This window comes from Betta splendens, chromosome 5 (genome assembly GCF_900634795.4).
Source record: "Betta splendens chromosome 5, fBetSpl5.4, whole genome shotgun sequence".
NCBI lineage: Eukaryota > Metazoa > Chordata > Actinopteri > Anabantiformes > Osphronemidae > Betta > Betta splendens.
In genome coordinates, this window is record NC_040885.2 from 16,625,772 (window position 1) to 16,649,064 (window position 23,293).

At 44.7% G+C, this 23,293-nt stretch overlaps 2 protein-coding genes across 15 annotated transcripts in view; both read left to right on the forward strand.

The window, feature by feature from the left end:
- Positions 1 to 580: 580 nt before the first annotated feature.
- Positions 581 to 11,438, forward strand: ece1 (endothelin converting enzyme 1). The gene is made up of 18 exons (XM_029150352.3): positions 581 to 2,528; positions 3,441 to 3,579; positions 4,726 to 4,938; positions 5,057 to 5,181; positions 5,281 to 5,427; positions 5,598 to 5,663; positions 6,004 to 6,192; positions 6,264 to 6,406; positions 6,519 to 6,633; positions 8,071 to 8,181; positions 8,269 to 8,367; positions 8,528 to 8,605; positions 8,692 to 8,795; positions 9,081 to 9,191; positions 9,312 to 9,379; positions 9,490 to 9,680; positions 10,101 to 10,196; positions 10,506 to 11,438. The coding sequence occupies exons 1-18, from the start codon at positions 2,400 to 2,402 to the stop codon at positions 10,680 to 10,682; spliced, it is 2,301 nt and encodes a 766-aa protein (XP_029006185.1). The 5' UTR covers positions 581 to 2,399; the 3' UTR covers positions 10,683 to 11,438.
- Positions 11,439 to 11,948: 510 nt separating this feature from the next.
- The window catches only part of eif4g3a (eukaryotic translation initiation factor 4 gamma, 3a), a 32,015-nt gene continuing 20,670 nt past the window's right edge, over positions 11,949 to 23,293 (forward strand). For 8 of the 14 annotated variants that reach the window (XM_029150286.3, XM_029150289.3, XM_029150290.3 and 5 more), the window contains exons 1-5: positions 11,949 to 12,550; positions 18,410 to 18,482; positions 20,604 to 20,771; positions 21,919 to 22,011; positions 22,724 to 22,756. In XM_029150286.3, coding sequence (XP_029006119.1) covers positions 12,387 to 12,550; positions 18,410 to 18,482; positions 20,604 to 20,771; positions 21,919 to 22,011; positions 22,724 to 22,756 — 531 coding nt within the window. In that variant the 5' untranslated portion in view covers positions 11,949 to 12,386. Of the gene's footprint in view, positions 12,551 to 18,284; positions 18,304 to 18,409; positions 18,483 to 20,603; positions 20,772 to 21,918; positions 22,012 to 22,723; positions 22,757 to 23,293 lie in introns of those variants that run through there. The other 6 variants (XM_029150292.3, XM_041070789.2, XM_029150291.3 and 3 more) reach the window with 4 other exon arrangements.

Consider the following 23,293-nt stretch of genomic DNA (forward strand, 5'->3'; position numbering starts at 1 on the left):
CTTCTAATGGTTTTTTTGTGCCGTGTGGCTCCTAATCCCAAACATTAACATACTCCAGTTATTCCTGGAGGAACGACCCCACGCTGCGAATAATGGTCCGGTTCGGAGGCTCCGTGACGAGCGGCTGACGCATGCTTGTGGCTCACCGCCTCACCAGAGGCTGCGGCCCCACGTTCTTTCCGGGAATCACGTGCTGCCGACTGAGCCGCCCCGCGCCTCCTGCGACGCTTTGCCGCAGGGCTCACCTTGACCCAGGGCTTGACCACTTCCAGGCTTTTTGGTGCGCACCGCCGGCTTCCGGGTCCCACGTAGCGTGAGTGAGTTGCAGCGAGCTGCAGCCACAGCGGGAGCTCCTGATTCGCTGACGGGTTCTGCAGATGTTCTGCAGGGAAGCCTTCGCTCTGCTGCTGTGTCAGCAGGTTGTGGCGCGTCGATGACCTCAGGTTTTAGACATTTTCATGTAATTCCGACCTTTGGGATTCTGCGGATCAGGATATCGCGATGGAAACGGTGACTCTTTCAGGGGGATATTTCCTTCCAAACCCCTGTTACTGGTGAGCGGGGGTCATTGGCAGGAAAGGGAAGGCCGCGTCGGCACCGAGCAGTGATGTTGCTCAGGGGGTTCGTTCTGTGCAGCCGGTGACGGGAAAGCGTCCGAGGAGCGTGCGTGTGGCAACGCTTCTGCCCACGACCGCATGCTCAAACCAGTGAACCTCTGGGAGGTTCTGGCGAGATTCATTTTAACTGTGTAAACGCTCGTCTCGTCGAGCGGAACAGCTGCAATCGTAATGACTGTAGGTCAAATATTGACGGAGCAAATGCAGAGTGGAGAGAACGAGAGAGGAAGTCAAACGTCCATGTTCCCATTAGGCCTTTTGCTCTGAGCTATAGGTCATCTGAAACCATTTATGTAACTGAAGGTGTCCTAAAAACGCCGGGTGCCCTCGTGTTCCTCCTCCGCGCTCCCTCCCCGTCTTTTGTCCCTGCAGTCGCTGATAATGTGGCTCGCTCGGTGGAGCTCTGCCTCTGACACGGACGTTTGTGCGATATGATTTGTTATTGTTGTGTCCGGGTTGAGATAAGGCTAACGCTGCTTCCCTTCCTCCCGTTTCCACTGGGCTGGATATGTGGAACAGGCCTAATAGAAAACATGATTTAACAGGAATCTGTGCTCGTGGTGTGCCTGGAATTTTCTGGAATGTTTGCGGTGCGGATGTGATTTTGGTTTCACGGAACAATGGTGTGAGAATATAAAGCGCGGCTCTGGGACCGGACCGCGTTCCGCTCACGTTTACAGTAAATCCCATCTTTCTCAGGGAGATAAACATTAACGCCGTGGCTTCAGTTTTTACTGTGGAAACACGGATCGGTGACACGTGAGGAGGAAAGCGTTGAGCAATGGCTCTGGAGTGAGTAGCGTCTGCTGAGGCTGACAGGCAGCTGAAGATAATCACTGGTCTCACTTCATCGTTCTGCATGAATCACATGCAAACAAAGTCATGAAGCAACATGTCTTGAGTTCCAGGGACTTTATTGCTGATGTTGGTTTACGTTCAGCGTCAGTCATACTACAACTACACTTAAATATGGAGGCCAAAATATTAGGACCACCCCTGAAGGCATCACCCAGTATTTAGCTTCAGTGAATCCGATTGTACAGGTGTTCCTAAAAAAGTGGCCCCTGTAGCGTTTCTGGCCTCAGAGCCGTATGCATGCTCCCCACGCCTCTTTAAATGCAGCCTTGCTCCTGTGTGGGTGAGGGCTCAAACAGGAAGAAGCCACCGTCTGCCTATCAGGTAACGGTTACCACCAGCAGCAGCTACAGGCATGTGGTGGGAGGATGTTCTGCCTGCGCTCCTCCCCCGGTGGCTCGGGTCCTATCGTAAAGACCCTGGGTGTGAACTACAACCGTGAGGGTCCCTCCCTGAGTCTAAGTAAAACCACATTGGGGAATGCACTCGCTTACACACACACACACACAATCACAATCAGTGCCACACACACGGTTAGTCGGTCTAGTCAGTGCTCCTTCCTGTTTTTCGCTCGTTCCGTGTGTGCGTTGCCTCGGCCGAGGAGGAAGTTCTGTCTGAGAGGAAGAAAGGAGCGTACGAGGGCTTCCAGGAGGAGCTTTTTGCTGGGGTGGTGACATTTGCCCCCGGGGGGGGGGGGGTAAAGTCCTGACACCATGGGGGCTGTGCGCGCTGCTGCCGGGGCTGAAGCGCTTCTAACAGCAGACGACTGACTTTGTCTTTGAAAGTCAGCGCTCCAACCAGACAAACCAGATTCCTCCACATGGATTTGAGAGGGAAACCCTACCCTGAAGCCTGCTGCGGAGTAGACGTCACACACACATAGACACACGCACGCACGCACACACACACGCGGCAGCTACAACCAGCATGGAAGCGCTCAGAGAGTCCTTCCTTCATTTGACTTTTCAGATGTCAACGTACAAGCGAGCCACACTGGACGAGGAGGACCTGGTGGACTCCACTGGCGACGACATCTACCCATCATCACCCATGCAGGTAAACATGCAAATACCGTGGGCTAAAAATAAACCAGTAGGTCACTGCTGCTATTGTGTTATTATACAGTACAAAGGAGAGTGTGTAGGCTGTGGCTGTCTGACATCAATGGCAAAAATGTATTGAGTAGCAATGTACGTTTGCCAAAAAGGACTTCTTTATAACTGAATTCTTATTTTTGAATAAGAAGCTTTTAAAGGACCAAGTTTTTTAACAACTGAACATCAGAGGAGCTCTGATCCCTCAGTAGAATAGTAAGACCAAGTGCTTGAATTCAAGGCTGATGGTTATAATTCACAGATGCTGTAGAAAGTGCAGAGGTTTGGCAGGAGCTTCCCTCAGATTAGACACATGCTGAGCTCCTGATTCAGAAGCTGCTGTGTTCACATTTACCTAAACCTGTGAACTCTCATCTAAGTGAATATCAGTAAATTGGATCCTTACACATGAACTACAGGCGTAATTGACTTCCACAGGGTACACGTTACTGTTCGCTCACGGTGTGTGAGGATGCCTCAGACTAGTTTCTCCAGGAAGTCGACTGTTTCGGCAGCTTTACTGGAAAATGTGCAGAAGGATGTGATGAGGTGAAGATGCTGTGCACTGATCACTGACCAGCACAGACCTTTCTGCAGCTCCTCAGGTCTTTGCTCTGTTTATCTGAAACCGGCCAACTGTAAAATGGACACGTCTGCTTTGTCTCACATTTAAAGTAGATTCCTTTAGTTGAACTCCTCATTTACAGGGGACCTAATAAAGCACCAGATACTGGTGACAGACCCTTTATTGGGACAAAGGGGAGGGAATGCTTGTTGCCTGTTCAAAAGAAAGCCTGTCGTCAGATTTGTGATCTTGCGTCTTACATTAGACAGTTTTCTAGTTACTGTATGTGATTTTTTTTTTCGGATGCAGGTGAACCTTCTGCCCGGTCGTGGGTCCGTGTGTTTCCCAGACCGGACACACAGAGAGAAGAAGTTGCTGGCAGTGGTGTGTGTCCTGTCTGTGGGCCTGTTCATATCCCTCATCACGGCCGGAGTCTTCTACAAACAGAGTGGGTCTGAAGCTTTAGTTTGTTTCTTCTTTTCATTCAGATCTAAAACCCCCACAAAGATGTAGCTGCCGTCTCCGCTGTTAATATAAACTAAAGCATCACGTGGAGAAAACACACCTCCACATATATCGTGTTGACGTGTTTGAAGACCGTGCAGACGCGTTTATAATGTTGAATGATGTGATAAAAATGTTGTTGGGTCGTTGGTTCGTCATCAAAACCTCAGTGCTTTTGAAGGGGAACTGATAAAGTTGTGTTACATTTGTGTGGAAGCAAACCTAATGTCTGATGTACATAATAGTTTCAGCAGAAGTGGGAGAGTCTGGCTCTGTGTCCATGCAAACAGAAGGGCAGGGCTCCTTTCTAATCAAGTGCATAGTTTAATACAGTATATGTTGTGCTTCTTTTTAAGCCAGAGCCACACCTTCAGCTAAGCTGCCTAAAAACAGCTCTAAATCTCTCCCCGGAGCCTGTTCATTATGGGAAAGGGTCTTGTGGATTTACCATCGCGTCCAGGCATCGTTTCATCTGTTTCACTTCCTCAGATTTACCATGGGAAACTTAAAGCCGCTTCCTCCCATTCAGAACCGCATGTCAGATCGCACTTTGAAATGATAAAAGGAACAGGACTTCTCCTCGGAGCTCTGACCTCGCCGCCGCTCGTAACTCGGCCTCCGTCTCATATCCTTACATGGGCCGTTTGTGGGAGTCTGTCAGGTACCAGAGCCGAGCGGTTCCCTGCGGTCCAGCTCCGCTCCCTCACCGGTGCCAAGCACTTAACGCTTCTCTAAACAGCGGATGGGTTTTACGAACGTCGTCCTTTTAAACGTATCACGGAGCGTCTAAAGGCCACAGTGTCGGTCGCTTCCTCTCAGAACACGTCACACACAGTCTCCAGGCTTAAGTATTGTTGAAGATGACATTTAACATTCACGCTATAAAAGCCAGGGAAGAGGAATGACATTTAAAGGCTAGGCAGTTAAACAGCCTTTGACCTAAAGTTCACTCCTCAGTCATTTGGATGAAGTGGTTGAGGCTTTACCCTCACTATTAGCTAATCATTAATCATTGAGCCATAGTTGACAGTGATTCAGCTAACGACGTATGACGGATTTTTACATTTTCACCCTGAATCGTCTGGTGCAGATCGCCCCGGCTTGTGTCTGACGGAACCGTGCATCACTGTGGCCAGCGCCGTCATGAGCGCGCTGGATCGGTCGGTGGACCCCTGCCTGGACTTTTACAACTTCGCCTGTGGAGGCTGGATGAAGAACAACCCCCTCCCCGAGGGCAAATCCCGCTGGGAGCCTTTTAGCAACCTCTGGGAGCACAACATGCTCGTGATGAAGCGTCTGTTAGGTGAGCGGCCTGTGGTTAGCATGTGCGCTAAGCGCACTGTAGCGGTGCTGTCATTTTACAGACCTGGGGATATCTGTTTGCTTTTTATTTTCATGATGTTATATCATTATTTCATCAGAAAATACTACGATGAAAGATCTGAGTAACGCCGAAAAGAAGGCCCAGCGATATTATCAGGCCTGCATGAATGAGACCAAGATTGAGGAATTAGGAGCTAAGCCATTACAAGATCTAATCAGCCAGGTAATGCTTCATTTCCTGACGCGGCCCAGCATTAAACAAACTAATAAGAACGTCCCAGTTCTTCATGCAGTTTGTGAGTGTGTCTGCCTGAACCCTCAGCTCGGAGGATGGGCCCTGACCGCAGCCTGGGACAAGGACAACTTTCAGGAGGTTTTGCAGACAGTGTCTGCCAGATATCGCGCCTCACCCTTCTTCACTGTCTTCGTCAGCCCTGACTCCAAAAACTCCAACAGCAACATCATCCAGGTGAGCGTCTTGAACATCTTACAGGCTGCACCGCCTGCATGGCCTCATTTCATTCTAGATCGAGTTCAAGGACACAGATCTGATCAGGGATGAGCCTGTTCCTCTGGCCTGCATGCGGGCAACTCAGGAATTCAAACAAAGGGCTGATGTGATGTTTCTCTGTGCTGCAGGTGGATCAGTCCAGCCTGGGACTCCCCTCGCGTGACTACTACCTCAACAAAACAGCCAATGAAAAGGTACAGTTGGGGCGTTGTTTACAGCCTCCATGCTGATGCACAGGAGAGCTAACGTTGAAGCTGAAGGCGCGTTTACTGATGCTGATCTGGTCTTTTCTGTAATGAAAACTGCAATAGTGTGTATTCAGTTGGAGCTGGGAAACACCCAAAGGCTCATGTTTTGTTTGGAAAGTAATTCTAGATACACTAATATTACTATTCCAGCTCCAGGGGAAGTCTACATGGTGACTTAGTTTGGAATTATTGTCCTAATTGAATTTCATTACACTCCCAAACACACCCCAGGCCTCCCCGACGACCCCCACCCCCACCTCACTCTGTTGCCTGCTTGTGCTTTCAGTATTTGACAGCATACCTCAACTTCCTGGTGGAGTTGGGGGTTCTCCTGGGCGGATCAGAGGAGACGTCTCGGAAGCTGATGGGGGAGATCGTTGACTTTGAGACCACCCTGGCCAACCTCACCACCCCCCAGGAGGAGAGAAGGGACGAAATGCTCATCTACCACAAGATGGAGGCCAAGGAGCTGACAGTCAGTGTGGTCTCATCGCACGGCGCTGCGTGTTGTTCAGCGTTTCCTCAGTGTCGTGTCTTTGGTTGCAGACGCTGGCGCCCGCGGTGGACTGGATGCCGTACCTCACAGAAGTGTTTGCTCCTGTGCAGCTCAACGCCTCAGAGCCTGTGGTTGTTTATGCCAAAGAATACCTTGAGAAAGTTTCTGACCTCATCACTAAAACGAATAAAAGGTCAGATACATTCTAATACTTTCCATGTGCCAGAACTCTGATTTGGGGGAATTTCCGTTTATTTAGATTAGAACAGAAGGGCGTAATGGAACTATTTGCTATTGCTCTACAGCCTACTCAACAATTACATGATAATGAAGGTAGTGAGGAAGATGGTTTCCATTTTGGACCAAAAGTTCCAGGATGCTGAGCAGCGCTTCCTGGAAGTCATGTATGGAACCAAAAAGGTGAGTGCCTCTCGAATCACTGACGGAGATTCAAATGCACAGGTGGCACTACGCTGATACAAGTTAAAGGACAGACGTGAACTGTAGACATAGTGTAGACATAAAAACCCGGGTTTTTAGCTCGAAGGCTTCATACTAGCAGCAGTTCATGAAACTTCCTAAGAAAAGAGAAACCTGGATACTTTCAATTCCATAAGATGTTTAAATAGAAACGTCACAAGCTTCTAACCCTGTGTTTACGTTGGCTGGACAGTGACTCTGGCTCATGTCACTTACAAAGAACGTGAATGGAATTTCATTTTGACCACAGAAAAACTAAAGGTGTTTTTTTTATAGTTTACAGATTCATTTTCAGTTAAGCTACAAAACCACCAACTTTTATCATAGACAGGAGGAAGGTTTCTGAAAAGGACACTGCTGCTCAGTTTGTTGGATGTGGTTTCCAGTGCTCAGGGGACACGCGTCCTTCCTTCCATCATTCTTAATTTCCACTGTGGAAACAACACTGAACCTTTGTTTGTGGGATCTTTTATGCATCTCTGTGTTTTTCCCTTCGGTGCCTCAGTGGATTTTACAGCTTTCCTTGGTTAGAGCAGTCTTGACTTCCTCTCTTTGACCTGGTCTGTTTTTATCTGTGTATGCATGCTGCTCCATTTGTCCTTGTCCTCCCTTTCACCTGATGATAAATTTATCGTATAGGGACAGGTTTTTTTTTTACTAGCAGTCGTAAAAGTACAAGATATTGTGCAGAGTTTTAAATGTGAAGTTGATTGTGGAAAGTGTTTCTGGTGTTTATCATGCTACTGCAACTTTGTGGTGGGGTTTGAAAAAAGATTGTTAAACAGCTTCTTAATACAACCTAAGGGACCAACCTAATGCAGCATATGGAAACGACAGGAAATGGGCGTGGCATGAGGCCCAATGGGGCGTGGCCACGGTGAACCAGGAAATAAATAGACCATGACACTCAGGCCTTCAAAGGGAACAGCGTGTTTCTGAACCTGCCAGAGATATATCACACGTTTCTTAAAAGCACCACAAGACTGTTCTCTCCTCTGTTTATGTCTGAAATTAATGAGCGGCTCATTTCATCTTAAGTAGATCTGTTAGTTTTATTTCCGTGAATTTCCAGTGTCACGACTATCAGATGTTATAGCTTTGTGTTGATACTAAGAAAAGGCCTATAGCGGAAACGACACCAGTTTAGTAACTGTGGTATCAGTATCAGCCTGTACTTTCCTATTGTTTGACTGTCACTCCTACACATTCATCCCACACCTGAACGCAACAAGTCCTCCCCTGTCCATTAGGGATAGTCATTCTTTGCAATAAAGGAAGTGTCAGACTGTGGGCTGGCCAAAATCTGGCTCTGAATTAAAGTGGCATTCCAGACATGTTGAGGAAAAGGTGAGGTGACGTGCTGTTTTCACGTTGCAGAGCTGTACTCCACGCTGGAAGCTGTGTGTCAGCGACACCGATAGCGCCCTTGGCTTCGCACTTGGAGCCATGTTTGTCAAAGCCACCTTTGCTGAGGACAGCAAGGCCATTGTGAGTGTGTCAAGGGCTCCTCTCGCTCGCGCCTCTCGCCGCGTAGGATGATGTGCCTCTCACTTTGCTTTGTCTGCTCCCCTCCAGGCTGAAGATATGGTTGCAGAAATTAAATGGGCGTTTGAGGACAGCCTGAAGCACGTGAGCTGGATGGATACAGAAACAAAGAAGGCAGCGAAAGAAAAGGTGGGTGAACGATGGTGTTTCCTCTAAGGAAAGCCCGCCTCTCCTAGAATAATGAACCGTTCTGCTGGTGTTTCTGCGCTGGAGTGACTGGGATATCCAGCACTGCCACCTGCTGTGGAAATCGGCCTTTTACAATTTTGAAAATCTTGTCTTTTCACAGGCAGATGCAATATACAACATGGTCGGTTATCCAGAGTTCATAATGAACGCCGCAAAGCTGGACAAAGTGTTCAATGATGTAGGTAAAGATGTGGAAGTAAAAGGGTCACACATTTTCACTTTCTCATTTAAAGCACTGGGCACTGTTTCTCCCGTCTCCTCCAGTTTGAAGTGGTGTCAGAACTATACTTCCAGAACGTCATGCAGTACTACAACTTCTCAGCCAGGGTGACGGCCGACCAGCTGAGGAAAACTCCCAACAGAAACCAGTGAGTTGTGTTTGCCGGAGAGGCGGCTGCACGCTCCGCTGGGAATACGCTCCCATTATCCTGACTCAGCAGAATAGTGCTGCCATCCACAAATGTTCCCAGGCAACCGACGTCTCTCTGCTGAACTGGTCCTTGTCTCTAATTAGGCACTGGGGGAGGGGACACGTTAGGGTTCCCATGCCTCACACACTGATCTAGTGAGCATGGCACCGGAGGCCAGGCCAAGTATTCTAAATCTGCTGTGACCTTGATGTCGGGCTCACGCGGCGGCTCTTGTTTTTACAGGTGGAGCATGACCCCTCCGACTGTGAATGCATATTACAGCCCAACCAAGAACGAGATGGTCCTGCCAGCAGGAATCCTCCAGGCTCCGTTTTATAGTCGTTCCTGGCCCAAGTAGGTCGTCCACACGCTGCTCCGTGTCGGCTAAATCATGTCGGATTTATTTTAAGATAATAGAATAAAGATGTTCCCTAAACGAACCATCAAATAAGACACAAGACGTGTTTTTCACAGAGCCCTTAACTTTGGTGGAATCGGAGTGGTGATGGGACATGAGCTGACTCACGCGTTTGACGACCAAGGTTGGTGAAGAACGTTACGTTTGACCTTTGAAGCACCGCTGTTTAGTTAAAATGTCCCGAAGCACGATTTGGTTGCGCGATACAGTGATATTTACCATTTCTATTCATAGGGAGGGAATACGACAAAGAGGGAAACCTGCGGTCCTGGTGGCAGAACTCTTCGGTGGAGGCCTTCAAGAAGCACACGCAGTGCATGGTGGAGCAGTATGGAAACTACAGCATCAACCAGGAGCATCTGAATGGAAGACACACCCTGGGAGAAAACATCGCTGACAACGGGGGACTTAATGCGGCCTATAAGGTGATTTTAAGTGCACTTACGGCTTCATGTGGACAAATATGTGGCTTATAAATAACATTTGATTATCATGGAAAGTTGCATAACTATCTCACACGCATTAGTTAAAGTTAATCCCCGTGGATCACATTTATTCATTTGTATTGGAAAAAGCAGCTTGTCTGGTTTAGAGTGAAGGCTGGAAAAGTAACAGGTGCTTCTGAGTGGCCTTCTTCGCATCCACACATTCTTTCCATGCAATGAAAGGTCGTAGGCTTCAAACCAGATGAGTAAAGCATATACAAGTAAAAGGATCCAGCTGAACGGTGGGTCAGCTTGAGGAGAACACACTGGAACTTATTTCTGTTTCCTTTGATCGATATTGCTTCGTACCTTCTGTGTACAGAGGAAAACTGTGTAACGTGATCATTTGTTGCTCTGAAGGCTTATGTGAACTGGATCAGGAAAAATGGCGAGGAGGCCACACTGCCGGCCCTGGGAATGAGCAACCATCAGCTGTTTTTTGTTGGCTTTGCCCAGGTTTGTATAAACCACTGTATATTTTTTGTTTTGAACGAACTGTGTGTACGTCCATTCAATAGACAGTTTGCGAGAGAGCAGATGCAATAAGGCAAAATGTAATTTCAAAATCAAAACCTGCTGCCAGTTATAAAAAAAATGAAATATGATGATTTGTTAAAAAATGTATTCATTCAGAACATGATGAGTATCAAGATAAAAACTATTTAGCCAACCACTTTAATCTTAATTTATTTATTTGTTACATAAATGAATCAGTAAAAACAAATTTTTGATTTAGTTTCTGTGTTTTCCTGTGATCCTTTGCAGGTGTGGTGCTCTGTCAGGACGCCTGAGAGCTCACACGAAGGAGTAATCACCGATTCTCACAGTCCATCGAGGTTCAGGGTCATCGGTACCGTCTCCAATTCACGCGAGTTCTCTAAGCACTTTGGCTGCAAGGCGGACGCTCCAATGAACCCCAAACACAAGTGTGAGCTGTGGTGATTCTTCATTGCACAGTGCAAACCTGTTTGTTTAGGACACTGAAAATGCCTCTTTGGCTGCGGCATTCAAGAACCACTGAAAGTTGTGCTGGTTTCCCACTTCATGCTTCTCCAGCTCCTAATCGGGACAAAATGTGCCTGCTGTGAATGGACGATTGCAATCCTCAGTGCTTCTGAACAAAGGCTGTTGAATTAACAAGCAGCTGCCACTGAACTCTGACGTTACTTTTAGCTATAAATGTGCTTTTTTAACACTGGAAATTCAAGAGATAGTTACAAACAAAGCTGAGAAACCACTCTTAATTTTTGTAAACTGCTTGTTAGTTATATAAAATGTAATGTTTCTTTTTATTGTAAATTTTCATTGCGCTTGGAACTGTTTCAACTTATTTTTTATCCAGGTTTATTTATGGTCACAAATTTATAAGATTTTCCTGTCCTGATGGAAAACATTGAAAGTTTAAATTTGTTAATTAAAATAGGTATAATTATGTTTTAAAATGGGCACAGTCTGTAAACAACTGCGCTATTTCTGTAAAATGTTACAATTGATATTGAAATTACATTTGTGTTTGAAAACTAAGCATTTTGGGTGAAAATTTACAGCAATTAATTAAAACAGCAGGTGTTTTTTTTTTTTTTTTTTACTGAATTCAGAACCTGGTCATGTAAACTAAGCCATCATGTGACATATGACTTTTTATGAGTAAGTGTTTGGAAAGAAATTATTTTATATAGTAAAACCATGTTTAAAATATTTTGTCTAATGCCTAAGTTTTTGTTCGCCACTTTTAAACTGACTCTTGTTAGAATAACAATAATAATATCTTCTATCTGACCACTGACTAAATCCTATGTTGCTAACTTTCAGGTGCGAAGCGGCCGGGTCGCCAGTAGGTGGCGATAGAGACTCGCATCTATCTTATGCTGCTGCAAAGCACGGTTCATTAACTATACCGTGTAAATACGATGTAAAGACTAATCTGCTGAATGCGAAAATTTTCGGGTCACGCATTCACTTAATTTAGTACAATACATTTGGGCAGTTTGATGGGTATGGAATTGTTTACACTATTTTTAGTTTTATTAGTTTATTTATTTTTAGACGTTGTTAAATACATTTTATTTTGTGGAATTAACCTTTTGAAAACATGTTGAAGCTTCCAATATGCGCGCCGGTAAAAACGTGCCTTATAATCCAGTGTAAATGTAACAGTACTTGATTGTGGGTTAGTTGATTAGCCGAGCGAATCCGTAACTGGCCGAGAATTGCCGAGTCATCTGTCCTGCCCGGACTGCTGGAAGCGGCCGCAACGCCATGTTGGCGAAGTCTCTCATCTCTCAGAGAAAAAAATGATTCAAAACATACTTGTCGAGAAAAAGGGATAGAACGCCGAGGGAGGCTGAAGATCGCGGTGATTATTTCTTTTCAAAGACACGAACCGAGCCGGATCCGCTTTGGTTCCGGACGGGCGAGGGAGGCTAAACCTCCCACCGTCCCCATGAATAGCACCGCTGATCCGAACAGCGACTTTCCATGAAAAAAAAGACGTTTGTGTTGCTATTCGAGCTTCGCTATCCCAATACGTTAAAGGGATTTGGGGCCTGCTTCAAGAATCTGCTACGCTTGCTCTATGTATGCAAGCTAAACGCCGTTCGTATCAGTATTTAGTCAGGCATTGTTTTATTTGTTCATTTTTTTGCGATGAGTTTGCCACCGAAAGTGGTCCCCAAACCCGCCGCTGTCGCAGTTAGCGGACCTGGAAGTGGCCCCTCTCCGTCGAGCCAACTGCGGGCTACCCTGACCTCCGTGTCGCTGCCGCCGGGAGCCCCAACAGCTCCGCAGCCCGGCGCGGTACCGCCGCCTCAGTATCCTTTGACGTGTGTGATGTGGTGTTGGGCATGATTCTGGCACTTCGTGAACTCGTATCGCGGTGAAACGGGGGCGCTTTATTAGCGATAGGTAACAGAGGTTGGATACGGGGATGATGGTTTCGTTTGGAGGGAGTTGGGAGGGGAGGGGACAATTAGCTAGCTAGCCATGCTAACGTTAGCTTATCAAGCCGGTTGTGAAAGCAAACGAACGGCAGGGTGATTTTACGAAGTTGACGCTGCATTACTGCCCCCGTTACATACACATAGCACTTTAGCCTAGTTATTAAACTGGTCGAAATATTAATGATGAAATTATGTGTTATCGGTAACCTCCAGCCCCGGCGAGCCACCAGCGTTCCCACACCGGTACCGGCTTTGTTCCGTAAACCGTTGTTGGCTAGCAAGGTGCATTAGCCTCGTTACTGTACCACACGGCGACATTACCCTAAGCTAACATGTGCACAGGTGAGTGTGACGTTGCGGAGCCATAAAGACTCGCTCGTCTGGCGCAGTGTTCCACAGATGCACCCCGTTTACCGCCTGGCGCGAGCTTTTGAGGGCGCCTGTGCACCTTGACAGGCCTGACAGCACCAGCGCCAGGGAGCTTCCGAGATCAGCAGTGAAAATAACCAGCTGCTTTTATAGACGTTGGCAGCTGTAAAGACCATTGGCTTGGTATGAAGAGCTTCTTAAATTAGCATAAACTAATCAATATCATCTGTTTGACTGTTTCCTTCTACCTTCCTAAATTAGTCCCTCACTCTTAACAGGCTGCGTCGAGTAATGTCAGTAATTATTATGATTCACGCTGTCACTGCCCCAGAATATTCCTTTAACCTTTGAGTCCACAGTGTTACTCTAGCCTACTTTTGGTGGTGTGAAGTCACTACGGTTATGTCACCTCCTGTTTTATTTACAGCATGGTGGCAGTAGTTGGTGAGGGAGGATTAGGTCGACGTCTCCTGCCTGTTGGTGGCAGCGAGATGAGTCTTTTGTGATCTGACAGCTTGTCTTGTGGCTTAGCTTCGGGGTGTGATGTCTCAACCTGATTTCCTGCCAACCACTATCACAGCCGCCCTGTGTTTCCGACATCTGTAAGGGACGGTAAGCAGCAGGGTCTGGCAGCGTGAAAGCCTCTCTTGCTTACAGTGCGTTGAGTCGTCGATAAGTGGGATGTGTAAAATGACACAAGAGGCAACAATCGCTTTATCTGTGGTGTCGTGTCTTGTTTCGCTCTCTAGGGTTTTGAGTGTTAGATTTGCCCCATCCACTTGCAGCTAAATAGTAGGAAGTCCCTGACTACAAAACTGTACCCACTGAGTTTAGTCTGTGGATGGTAGTTTATTTGGTTAAACTTAAACTGACCTTATTAAATTATGACATTTTTGATCCACCTCCTAATTTATGTCGTGGCTACTGATCTTACAAATCTTATTAATTCAGAAGAACAATTTTTATTCCGGCAGGTTTACTATAGTTTGGCAGAACATTTACAGGAAAACATGTTTGGCTTGTTGAGTTACTCTGTAAGGTACATTTGGTAATATGTCCCAACTGTATCAAAGGGATAGTTACACCAATTAATATGTTTGTCGTGGCAGGTGGAGTGCACCTTTGTTCGTCTATACTACATTTCAAATCAACTTTGAAATTTTATATTAAGGCCTACTTCTATCAGCTGAATTATATCACATTTGTATCTTCCACAATCACCTTAATTCCCAAATACCACTTGATTTAGCACATAGGAAGAACAGCACTAAGTTGTTCTGCTTTCAGATTTTAAGTCTACATGAAAACTAACTTCTTGAGTGTCACCAGTTGTCTGACCTCTCAATCTCCCTACGTCATGAGTGTGGGAGCGGACGGCACTGTCTAGGACCTGGGCTGCTTGTCTATATCCCCACCCATAGGATGTTGGCATGTGTGTTGGTAGAGTCTGAGGATGTGCATGGATTCAGGCAGGATAGTGAGATGTGTTGGGGGGGCAGTTTGTTTCTGTCCCTGGTTGCCAGAGAAACATCCAGCGCATGCGTCTGCTGCTGCACTTGCCAAACAATGGCACTACTGCTTAGCATTCAGAGCGAGAGGCCAAGGTGGCGCTTCCCACCATCTGCCAACAAAGACCCAGGTCACCCAGCTTGCCTTAGCCCTCCCTCATTTCCTTCCATCCCCCCACAGCTCGCCCAGCTGAGAAAACTGAGGCCTCCTTCCCTTTTTGTCTTCAATTACAATCACCTATTATGATACTGTACTTTAATCATTCAGGAGGTTCACTCCTTATTTTGTTACCCAACTTTACTCGTTTGTCTTGTCTATGGTCAAATGATTGGTTTCTCATTGGACAAAAGGGAAACAATATTGGCCAATAAAAAGAAACCTGCATGCCAGACATGCTGTCACAGCCAGAGTCAGTTATGAGATGCAGACGTAATGTATGTACCCAGCTGGTAGGTCACACAGAACAGTAGTCCTGTATTTCAGGACAGGGGTGTGTAGTCTGCATGAGAAGATATTCTCATGAGCATAACCACTGTGGGATGTTATAAATAAACTGCTGAGTTGTAATGAGCCAGCATGCAAGACTGTTCTTTCCAGAGAGGGAGTGCTCTGTTCACTGCCAGTGCACCTAGTGTACAGTTCTTATCTCAAGTTGCTTTATCTACGTAATTTGGAATGTATTTAACTTAGTCTTGCGCGTCTGTATTTGGATTTTTGCATATAATCAGTAACTGACATTTCCTAATTTCACTCAAACTGTTTAAATACTTGATATTTACAGCGAACTGTGTTGAGATCCCCCCCGCCCACACAGTGATGCTGCAAAGGTTGATTGTTCAAAATGTGCTATGCAGTGTTACATGCATATTGAGAATATACTGACCCCAGTCAATTTACTTACTTTACTTAAAGTTGTGTTTTCTAACAATCTCTATTTGAAATTTGGTCTTAGTAATTTTTTATTTGTTTTCTTGCAAAAAAGTTTTTAAATATATTAAATTAAAGTTATTAGTGCATGTACAATTTAAAATATTCAGTTGAAACTTGTTCTCCCTAATAAAATGGTAATTAAATCTTTTCTAGATCATTATAATGTCATAAAGTCACCTGGCTTAAAGTCAGTCAGTTAGAAAGAAACTATTGGAATAATGCTACTTTTTTTCCATTTCCAGTACATTACTGCTTAAGGTTTGATTTGGAGGATTTAGATTTAACAACCTTCCACTTATGGTTCGTGCTGTAGTGAAAGAGCAGTCTCAGCAACAGTAGGCAGTCAGCGAAAGCTGTGTGTGTGCGTTTGTCTGTGAGACAGAGGGAGAGAATGTGGCCAGTGGGCCAGCAGGGGGAAGGAGGGTTTGTGTCTGCACCATCTGGGTCGTTTCCAGTCACTTCCTGTGCCTCCTTTCTGAACCCTCTCTGCTGAGACATCCAGGTAGCATCAATCAGTTTTCGCTTAGGTCTGTTTACTACCTTTAAAACATATGCAGTATTTATAGTGAGTATAGTTCATTGAGCTACATCAGCCTGCTGGTCACACCCCTGCTTTTTGTAAAGCTGTATCTCTTGTCTTCCTTGCCCTCTCAGACTTAAGTGGCTTTACATTAAGCTAATGATGAAGCGGGAGCCACAGCAGCCGCTCCCACCTAAATGAGGCTCACAGGTCACTGCGGGGTTAAGGAACAGGCTTTGTATCCATAAAGTACATATACACTGACACAGGATCACTTGTTATAAGAAAGGTGTGGTCACTGCCTTCACATGTGGTTCACTTATGCTCATGTACCCTGCTCTGAACCTTGCTTTCTTTTCAGTCTAGTTGGATGTTCGGGTTCTCAGCCTCATAACTGACTCAGAAGCATAGTATCTGTGCTAAGCCTCTGCTCACAATGTGCCTCCCGTCTCTTCTCACGCAGAAAATTACTTCAGATGTAATGTCTAATTAGTGAGGTCAGCCACTTTCATGGCTGTACCTGATACGTGCTGCAGAGCTTTACTGCGAAGTGTCTGCGTTCGTGTGGTTAACTGGCCCTCCACACAAAGGGCTCGGCATAAATTATGTCCTGCCTCAGGACATTTTGTTTTCTCAGCATGATCATCTTGATATGGCTGGAGTATTTTTGTCGTGAGCCTTCACAAAAATAAGTGAAATCTACTTCAATAGAGTTGTTTACCACATGTTATAACTGATTTGGACTGTTTTTGGCAATTTGCAGTAAAACATCTAAATAGTTTCTATATTAAACTGAAATAATTCCAAAATTATGCTTTCTGATGCTGTGTAACTTGTGTTATTTATAGTGAAGTGTGTCTCCTATTATAACACAAGAGGTAAGCATTATTGACGGTAAACACATCAGACCTTTCACTTGTGTTGCGTGTGTAGCTTGTAGCTTACAATTATCCAACACGAGCCACAGGTACGGCCTTGTGAGATGATAAAAATCTGCAAACTGCCTACCAGCCATTTGAATAATCTCTTGTTTTTACAATTTGGCAGCAGTTAATGTCAGGATTATGATTTTTCTCTTTTTGCATCTGTTTATCCAGAATACTTGAATGTTTACAGCATCTTCTAACCTAAAGTATTCCAAAGATTTGTGCTTTGTTGCTTGGAGACACAGAAATATGGCATTTTAGATTATTACATTTTGTGAATTGTGAACATTCTGTCTTTTGTTGCACTCACACCATGTGGGAAGGTGGCCTCTTTTAGCAACCAGCAAAAGTAGAAATTGTGCATACAACATGGTCCAAAGCTGTCTGATGTTTATAGAGATGCTTCTCACCTAGACTGTTATGTCAGTGTAAATAGATTCTAGCCCTAATTGCTCCTAATTTTGCAGCATGCGTCTGTGTGTGTGGCTTTTCCAAATTCCTCAGCAATGGAACAGACGATGCTTCCTGCTGTGCTTTTGCTTTTTGAATTGTAGCTTTCTTTTAAATAATTCTTTCTTTCTTTATCTTCGTCTCATGTTGTTGGTTGCGAGTAGAGATGCTGGCAGGAGGCCAAGGGAGATGACGGGCCCCTACAGGCAAGCGCAGAGTAAAGCAAAGAAGGTTTTAGGGAAAGGGAGGCGTGAAAGGAAGAAAGCCAGACGTTCAGTTTCCCTTAAATCATGTGATCAGTAGAGTGAGCGTCTGACTGTCTTAGACAACTGCCTGAGCAGGTTACTAATGGCAGGGCTTTCCTCTTCTCCTATATGTGACTATTACACATGTCTCTTTTGTCTCATCTTGCGTTTTAAGTGACACCTTCCAAGTGATTTTCATTATTACATGTTTTAAGAAGCCTTAAAGAAAGTCCTCCTCTGTTCTGGTTTCTGGTTCTTTAAGCCCTAATAAAGCCTGGGGTGTTATGGGATTTTACAGGTTTTGTGACCTGAGTTTCTTTTTTAGTTAATATTCTGCCCTTAGCACAGGAGAAGACAATTATTGAATAAAGTTTGTAACAGCTATTCCCATGAAAGAGCAGTTCTCTGATTTTTTTTGCTCTGTCTCCTCTTGCCTCAAGTAGTCCAAAAAATCCATTTCAGATATTAACTCCTAGATGAGGGATTCTGTGTTATTGCCCAGTTGTGAACATGTGGTAGGGTTGTTGGGGATCCTTTAGGTCAGACTGACTGATCTGGTTTGAGGACTTCCCTGTGGGTGTGAAGCAGCATTTCTTAAGCCATGGAACTGTTCCTGCTGAGTTACGTGTTTGCTAAACGGGAAGCTTTCAGACTTGAGTTTCCTCCTGATTTTAGGTCAGTAGTATTAGATCCTAATGCCTTTTACAAATACCGAAAATTATCTGTGAATAAACCAGTTACAAGTCTCAAGTCCAGTTTTCCTTTACCGCGCACGTTCCAGAATTCCACGGGTACAGGCATCACTTGACGAACGAATCTTCCCCACACAGCCTGGAGTTACTGCAGTCTACAGCGTAAGTCAATGCACATATTCACCTGCAACACAAACACAAGTTGCACATTCAAAAAGACAATAATTACTTGTAGTCTAATAAAATTGAAGCATATGAATATAAACATAAAAATATGTCTTCATATTCTTTAACTTGTTCATTGTGAAACATAATTAAAACGCAATCAGACATTTTTATTGGTTGAGTCCTGAATTACAACGGAGATCAAATTCTAAGACAAAATCCAGCAGTGATCAGACCTCAGGCAGTTTGTGGTGACCGTTTGGAAGTCAACGGCATAGGTCGCTTGAGGTGACAGAGATTTTTGGCGTTAATTATCAAATATGTGTGACAAAGCGCTTCAAATGATTTGTTTCCAGATTTTAACCTCCATGGAGCCTCAACACACAAACTACATGGTGCAGGAAATAGGATTAGTCACAAATAAAAATATCTAAAATTACTTTAATGTGCTATTGTGGACTGAACTGACGAGCCACAGCTATTCTGTTTCTTTACAACCAAAAGAACAATAATGTGGGATCCTCCCTTCCTCTCAGGATGTATGCCCACCAACGCTGTCAGTCTTTGCAGCTGAGCATCGCATTGACTTCTGTTTTCCTTTGACAAGACATGTGAATTTTTTGAGGAAGGGAGACAATCCCACCACTAAAGAAAGTCAAGTGTTTGCTGTTGTAAACTGTTTACTTTATTACTTAAAACTTCATTCATTTTTTGCACACAAAAAGAAATGATATAATAAAACATGGAAGGTTTTGATGTTTTTGTTGCAATACTGATGTACCATTGGTGATTTGTAAGGAGGTATTAGTATAAAGTATATTGTGTTTTGTTTCTGATCTCTGACTCTTAGACTTACCAGTTTTTGCTACTACAAAGGAGATGTCTCTTGTCATGACATTTTTGAAATGTGGGCGGTAACAGTAGGTAGCTGCATATTGAACGAGGGAAGGCGAATGATTGAACAGAGGCATTTGGCTTTGAACAGTACTGGAGACATCAAAGGTTTTGAGATTTTCGAGCAATGAAAGTTCGTTTTGGGGGTTAGGCAGCAACAATGATGACACTGTTGGAAATCAACCATGCCCATGGCATAAAACACATCTGTTTTGTGCTATGAAAGCAGGGTGTACAACCCCCCCCCCCTTTTTTTTTTTTACCCCTACTCCCTCATTTATAGCCTATATACATTCACTTACCTCCCCTCCCCCATCCCACCACTCTGTACATTCTGAGAATCAGTCACTCGCCTGAAGCAGAGCAGGCTCCTCCCTTGGCAACAGCAGCTAGATTAGTTGCTTTATCCTAGGTCATCTGAGGGAAGTGGGCCACACAGAAGATGGAGCGATACTGAAGGGTTAGACACGTAGTACATGTAGTAGCGGGTAGATGTTGGTTATTTTAATGCTTCTGTTGGTGGCTGCTGTGAGTCTGGTTACGTAAAGAAAGAAATGCCTCGAGAGAGAGAAAGGAGTCGATGTGTTGCTGGGCTTTCCTAGCGGTCTCGGAGACTGCCTCCTGCTTTCTTTCTGCAGTATCCTGCCTCATTCCCTGGTGTGTCAGGCCCGCTGCAGCAACAAGCAGTGGTGCCATGGCACAGCTGCAGAGGCTAAGGTGTGTCCTGCCCCTCCACAGAGTAGGAGCTGAGTCAAATCGCATCCTGGTGTTGCTTACTTGCCTGGTGTTTACCCAGAACCCTCTACTGGCCCATATCAACAAGACTTGTTTACCGTGACTCAGTTGTATCTATTTGACCAGGTGCGCTCTGTCACAGACGAGTGGCACTGTAATATGATTACTTGACCCAGTTTTGTCGCATGAGCCCCAGACATCCTTGCATAACATAAATTGGCACTGCAGGAAAGGCCAGAGTCAGTCTTTAGCCAAGCGCAGCAGGCTTCAACACCCATGCACAGCTCGGGCCGTCACCTCTGCACACATGCAGGGGCTAATCCGGGAGTTTGAGATCTTCATTTACATTCCTTTCCAGAAGCAGGGGCTAATGACCCATGGAGTCCTGCCACTGCTGTCCCTCTTCTGTGTGTGCGTGTTTGATGTGCACAGAAGCACATGAAATAAAACTTAGTGTGACCATCTAACCTCGCTTTCCGTGTGACGCAGGTATCCAGGCACGGTGGCCCTCCCTATACTGCTCACGACATAACAAAGGGACACCCTAACCTGGCGGGCACCCCGCCTGGTCATGCCCACTCCCCAGCGCTCTCTCAGGTATCAGTACCCACAGCTTCCCAGTATCGCTACGCTAAGGGCTGGGAGGCAGGCGGAGGGGTGAGTTTACCACTGTGTCCACCGTCATCCTCTTTGCATTTAAATGTCTTGTTTGTCTGATTGTGTCCTAGGCAGGAAATGACTTTAATTATCTTATTTATTAGTAGTACTCATGTAATGTAATGAGTAAGAGGATTTAAATGTTCACGTTGTAATACTAATAATACTAATACTACCTTTTTCTATAAGAAGCACAGAGATTGTAGTTTGAAGTTTTACTGTAGAATCGCGTATAAACAGTGTGTTGATTATCCTATATCCCTGACTTCTAACTATCTATATCTATATATGTATATGTTTGATTCTCTTAGTATTATTTAGTATTTGCACTAACACAACATTTAGTGCTATATCTGTCTGGAGACAAGTTCAAGCCACCAATCACTAATATTGTCTGGCTTGTTCTCAGAGTTTTGCTGCTGCATCTGTTGTCATTGTGTATAATTAGTATTCTATTGGTGTCCACTAAAGATTTCACAAAGACAACATCATCGGTTACTTTCTGACTCTTTATTTGCATATTAGCAACAGATTGATGAGCATATTACTACTAATTGAAGAGGTTAAATGGAAAAGCCTCAGTATAATTATAAGGCAGCGTTCTCTCATGAGGCGTGTGGTTGTGCTTTTTCTGTAGACAAACGTTCAATAAAAATTACTAGGAACTAACATCTTATCATAAAGATGACTCAGTGAACAATCAATGACCACTGATGTACTTTGTGACTCAGCTTCTCTGGAAGTATATGACTGCCCTTGTGAGGAATGTAGTGGTTCCTCTACCATTATATCCTAATGCCTCACTGCTTCACGCTAAAGCTGCTTTAGCCTCTCACTGGACTTCTATAAATAGTCCTGTCAGCCATCACAAACCTAAATTATCACAACCATACCAGCAGCAGCTTTAAGAAACATAAGCAGATCTGCTTTATCCCACCTCTGTGTAGCTTCACTGCACACTAGCTGAACAATAAAGGAAAACAGGATTTGCAGGCCTTGAGGGTACTAATTAACTTTTCCCAGTACATAAAGCCAAAATGAAAACATTTACACCTAGAATCATCTACAATGTGTTGTTGTGATATACTTGAATGTTGCAGTTAAATCACCACTTTCTCCTCCTCTTCTGTTAATCTTTTCTTGACAGTCTCCTTACAACCCTGGGCAAAATGCTGGCTCTGCCCCTCTAGTGTATTCTCCCCAGACACAGCCAATGAATGCTCAGCCTCAGAGTCGCCCGGTGAGTCTCCCTCTTTCTCAGATGTAAAGCTCACCAAAATCTGTGTTTTACTGTGTGATATTAAAGTTGGTGTTTCAGTGAGTCGAGATTCAAAAAACTTTATTAATCCCAAAGGGAAATTTTGCACACTTCGATCGCTGTCACAGTTAGAGGTACACACAAGAAGGTAGGGAGATTAAAAATAAGAAGGCTAACTTATCTACTCTACACACGATGGTGTTTAAAAACCATGGAGCTACTGGGGTTGATTGATTTTTGTCTCACTACAGCATTAGTATAAAGGCAAGCTGAGGCTGGTGGCATTGTCACTGGTAGTTCTGTTTGTCCTAGGTACCATCTGCAAACCCTGATATGTCCAGGCAATTATATCAGTAACTGTTTGGGCAATAACTTTGCCAGTATTTAAATAAAACCTATCACGTTTGTTTTTGCTGCTTTTTCCTGATTGATAATTGACTGTCCTCATTCACATAACCCACATGCTATGTAAAACAAGTATTTTTTAGCACATGCACCCATACCCTTTGACCCGGGTCTGCATACTGCCTTGTGTGCCAAAGCTTTGTTCCTTTGTGGTTTGGTACTGGTACTGTCAAGCACCTGCCTTCATTGCTCATCTTATCTCTGTCTCTCCCTTTATGCTCTGTCTTCTCTTCGCTTTGCCATCACTGCTTCAATCTCCTTGCTGGACCTCTCCTCCCTCCCCCACCAGTTTGCTACGGGCCCTCGACCAACCCACCATCAGGTAATTTACCCCCGCTGAACACCCCTCCTGCTCCCTCTCTCCCATCAACCTCATCAAAGGAGTTTGCTGGTACCTACTGGCAAAAGGCTGTTTGTGGGGCATCTGGTGTTTCTTAAAAAAGACTTGGTCAGATATGTTTAAATAGGTTTCAGTATCATGGGGTTGTTGAGTGTGTTGTTACACAATCACCATATCCATACAGATTCTCTGACTGTTTTATTTTAGGATGAGATCATTATTTGGTCAATAGTTTGGTTAATAGTTAGTTGATGATGGTGACACGACAAGCTTTGCCTATAGATTATGTTTATTTGAGAGAATTAAAACAAGAGTCTCAGTAGAATATATCACTGACTAATGTTCTGATGATATTTTAAGCAGGAGTAGTCAGTCCTTCCAGGACATTCTGTTGCACAGTCCCAGAATGTGTATGATCACATCACACCACTTTTTCATTAGTAGGAGATGCTGTTTTTTTTTAATGGGTGCTAGTCATTATAAAAATATAAATGTGTTCCTATATACCGCTAGGTCAGT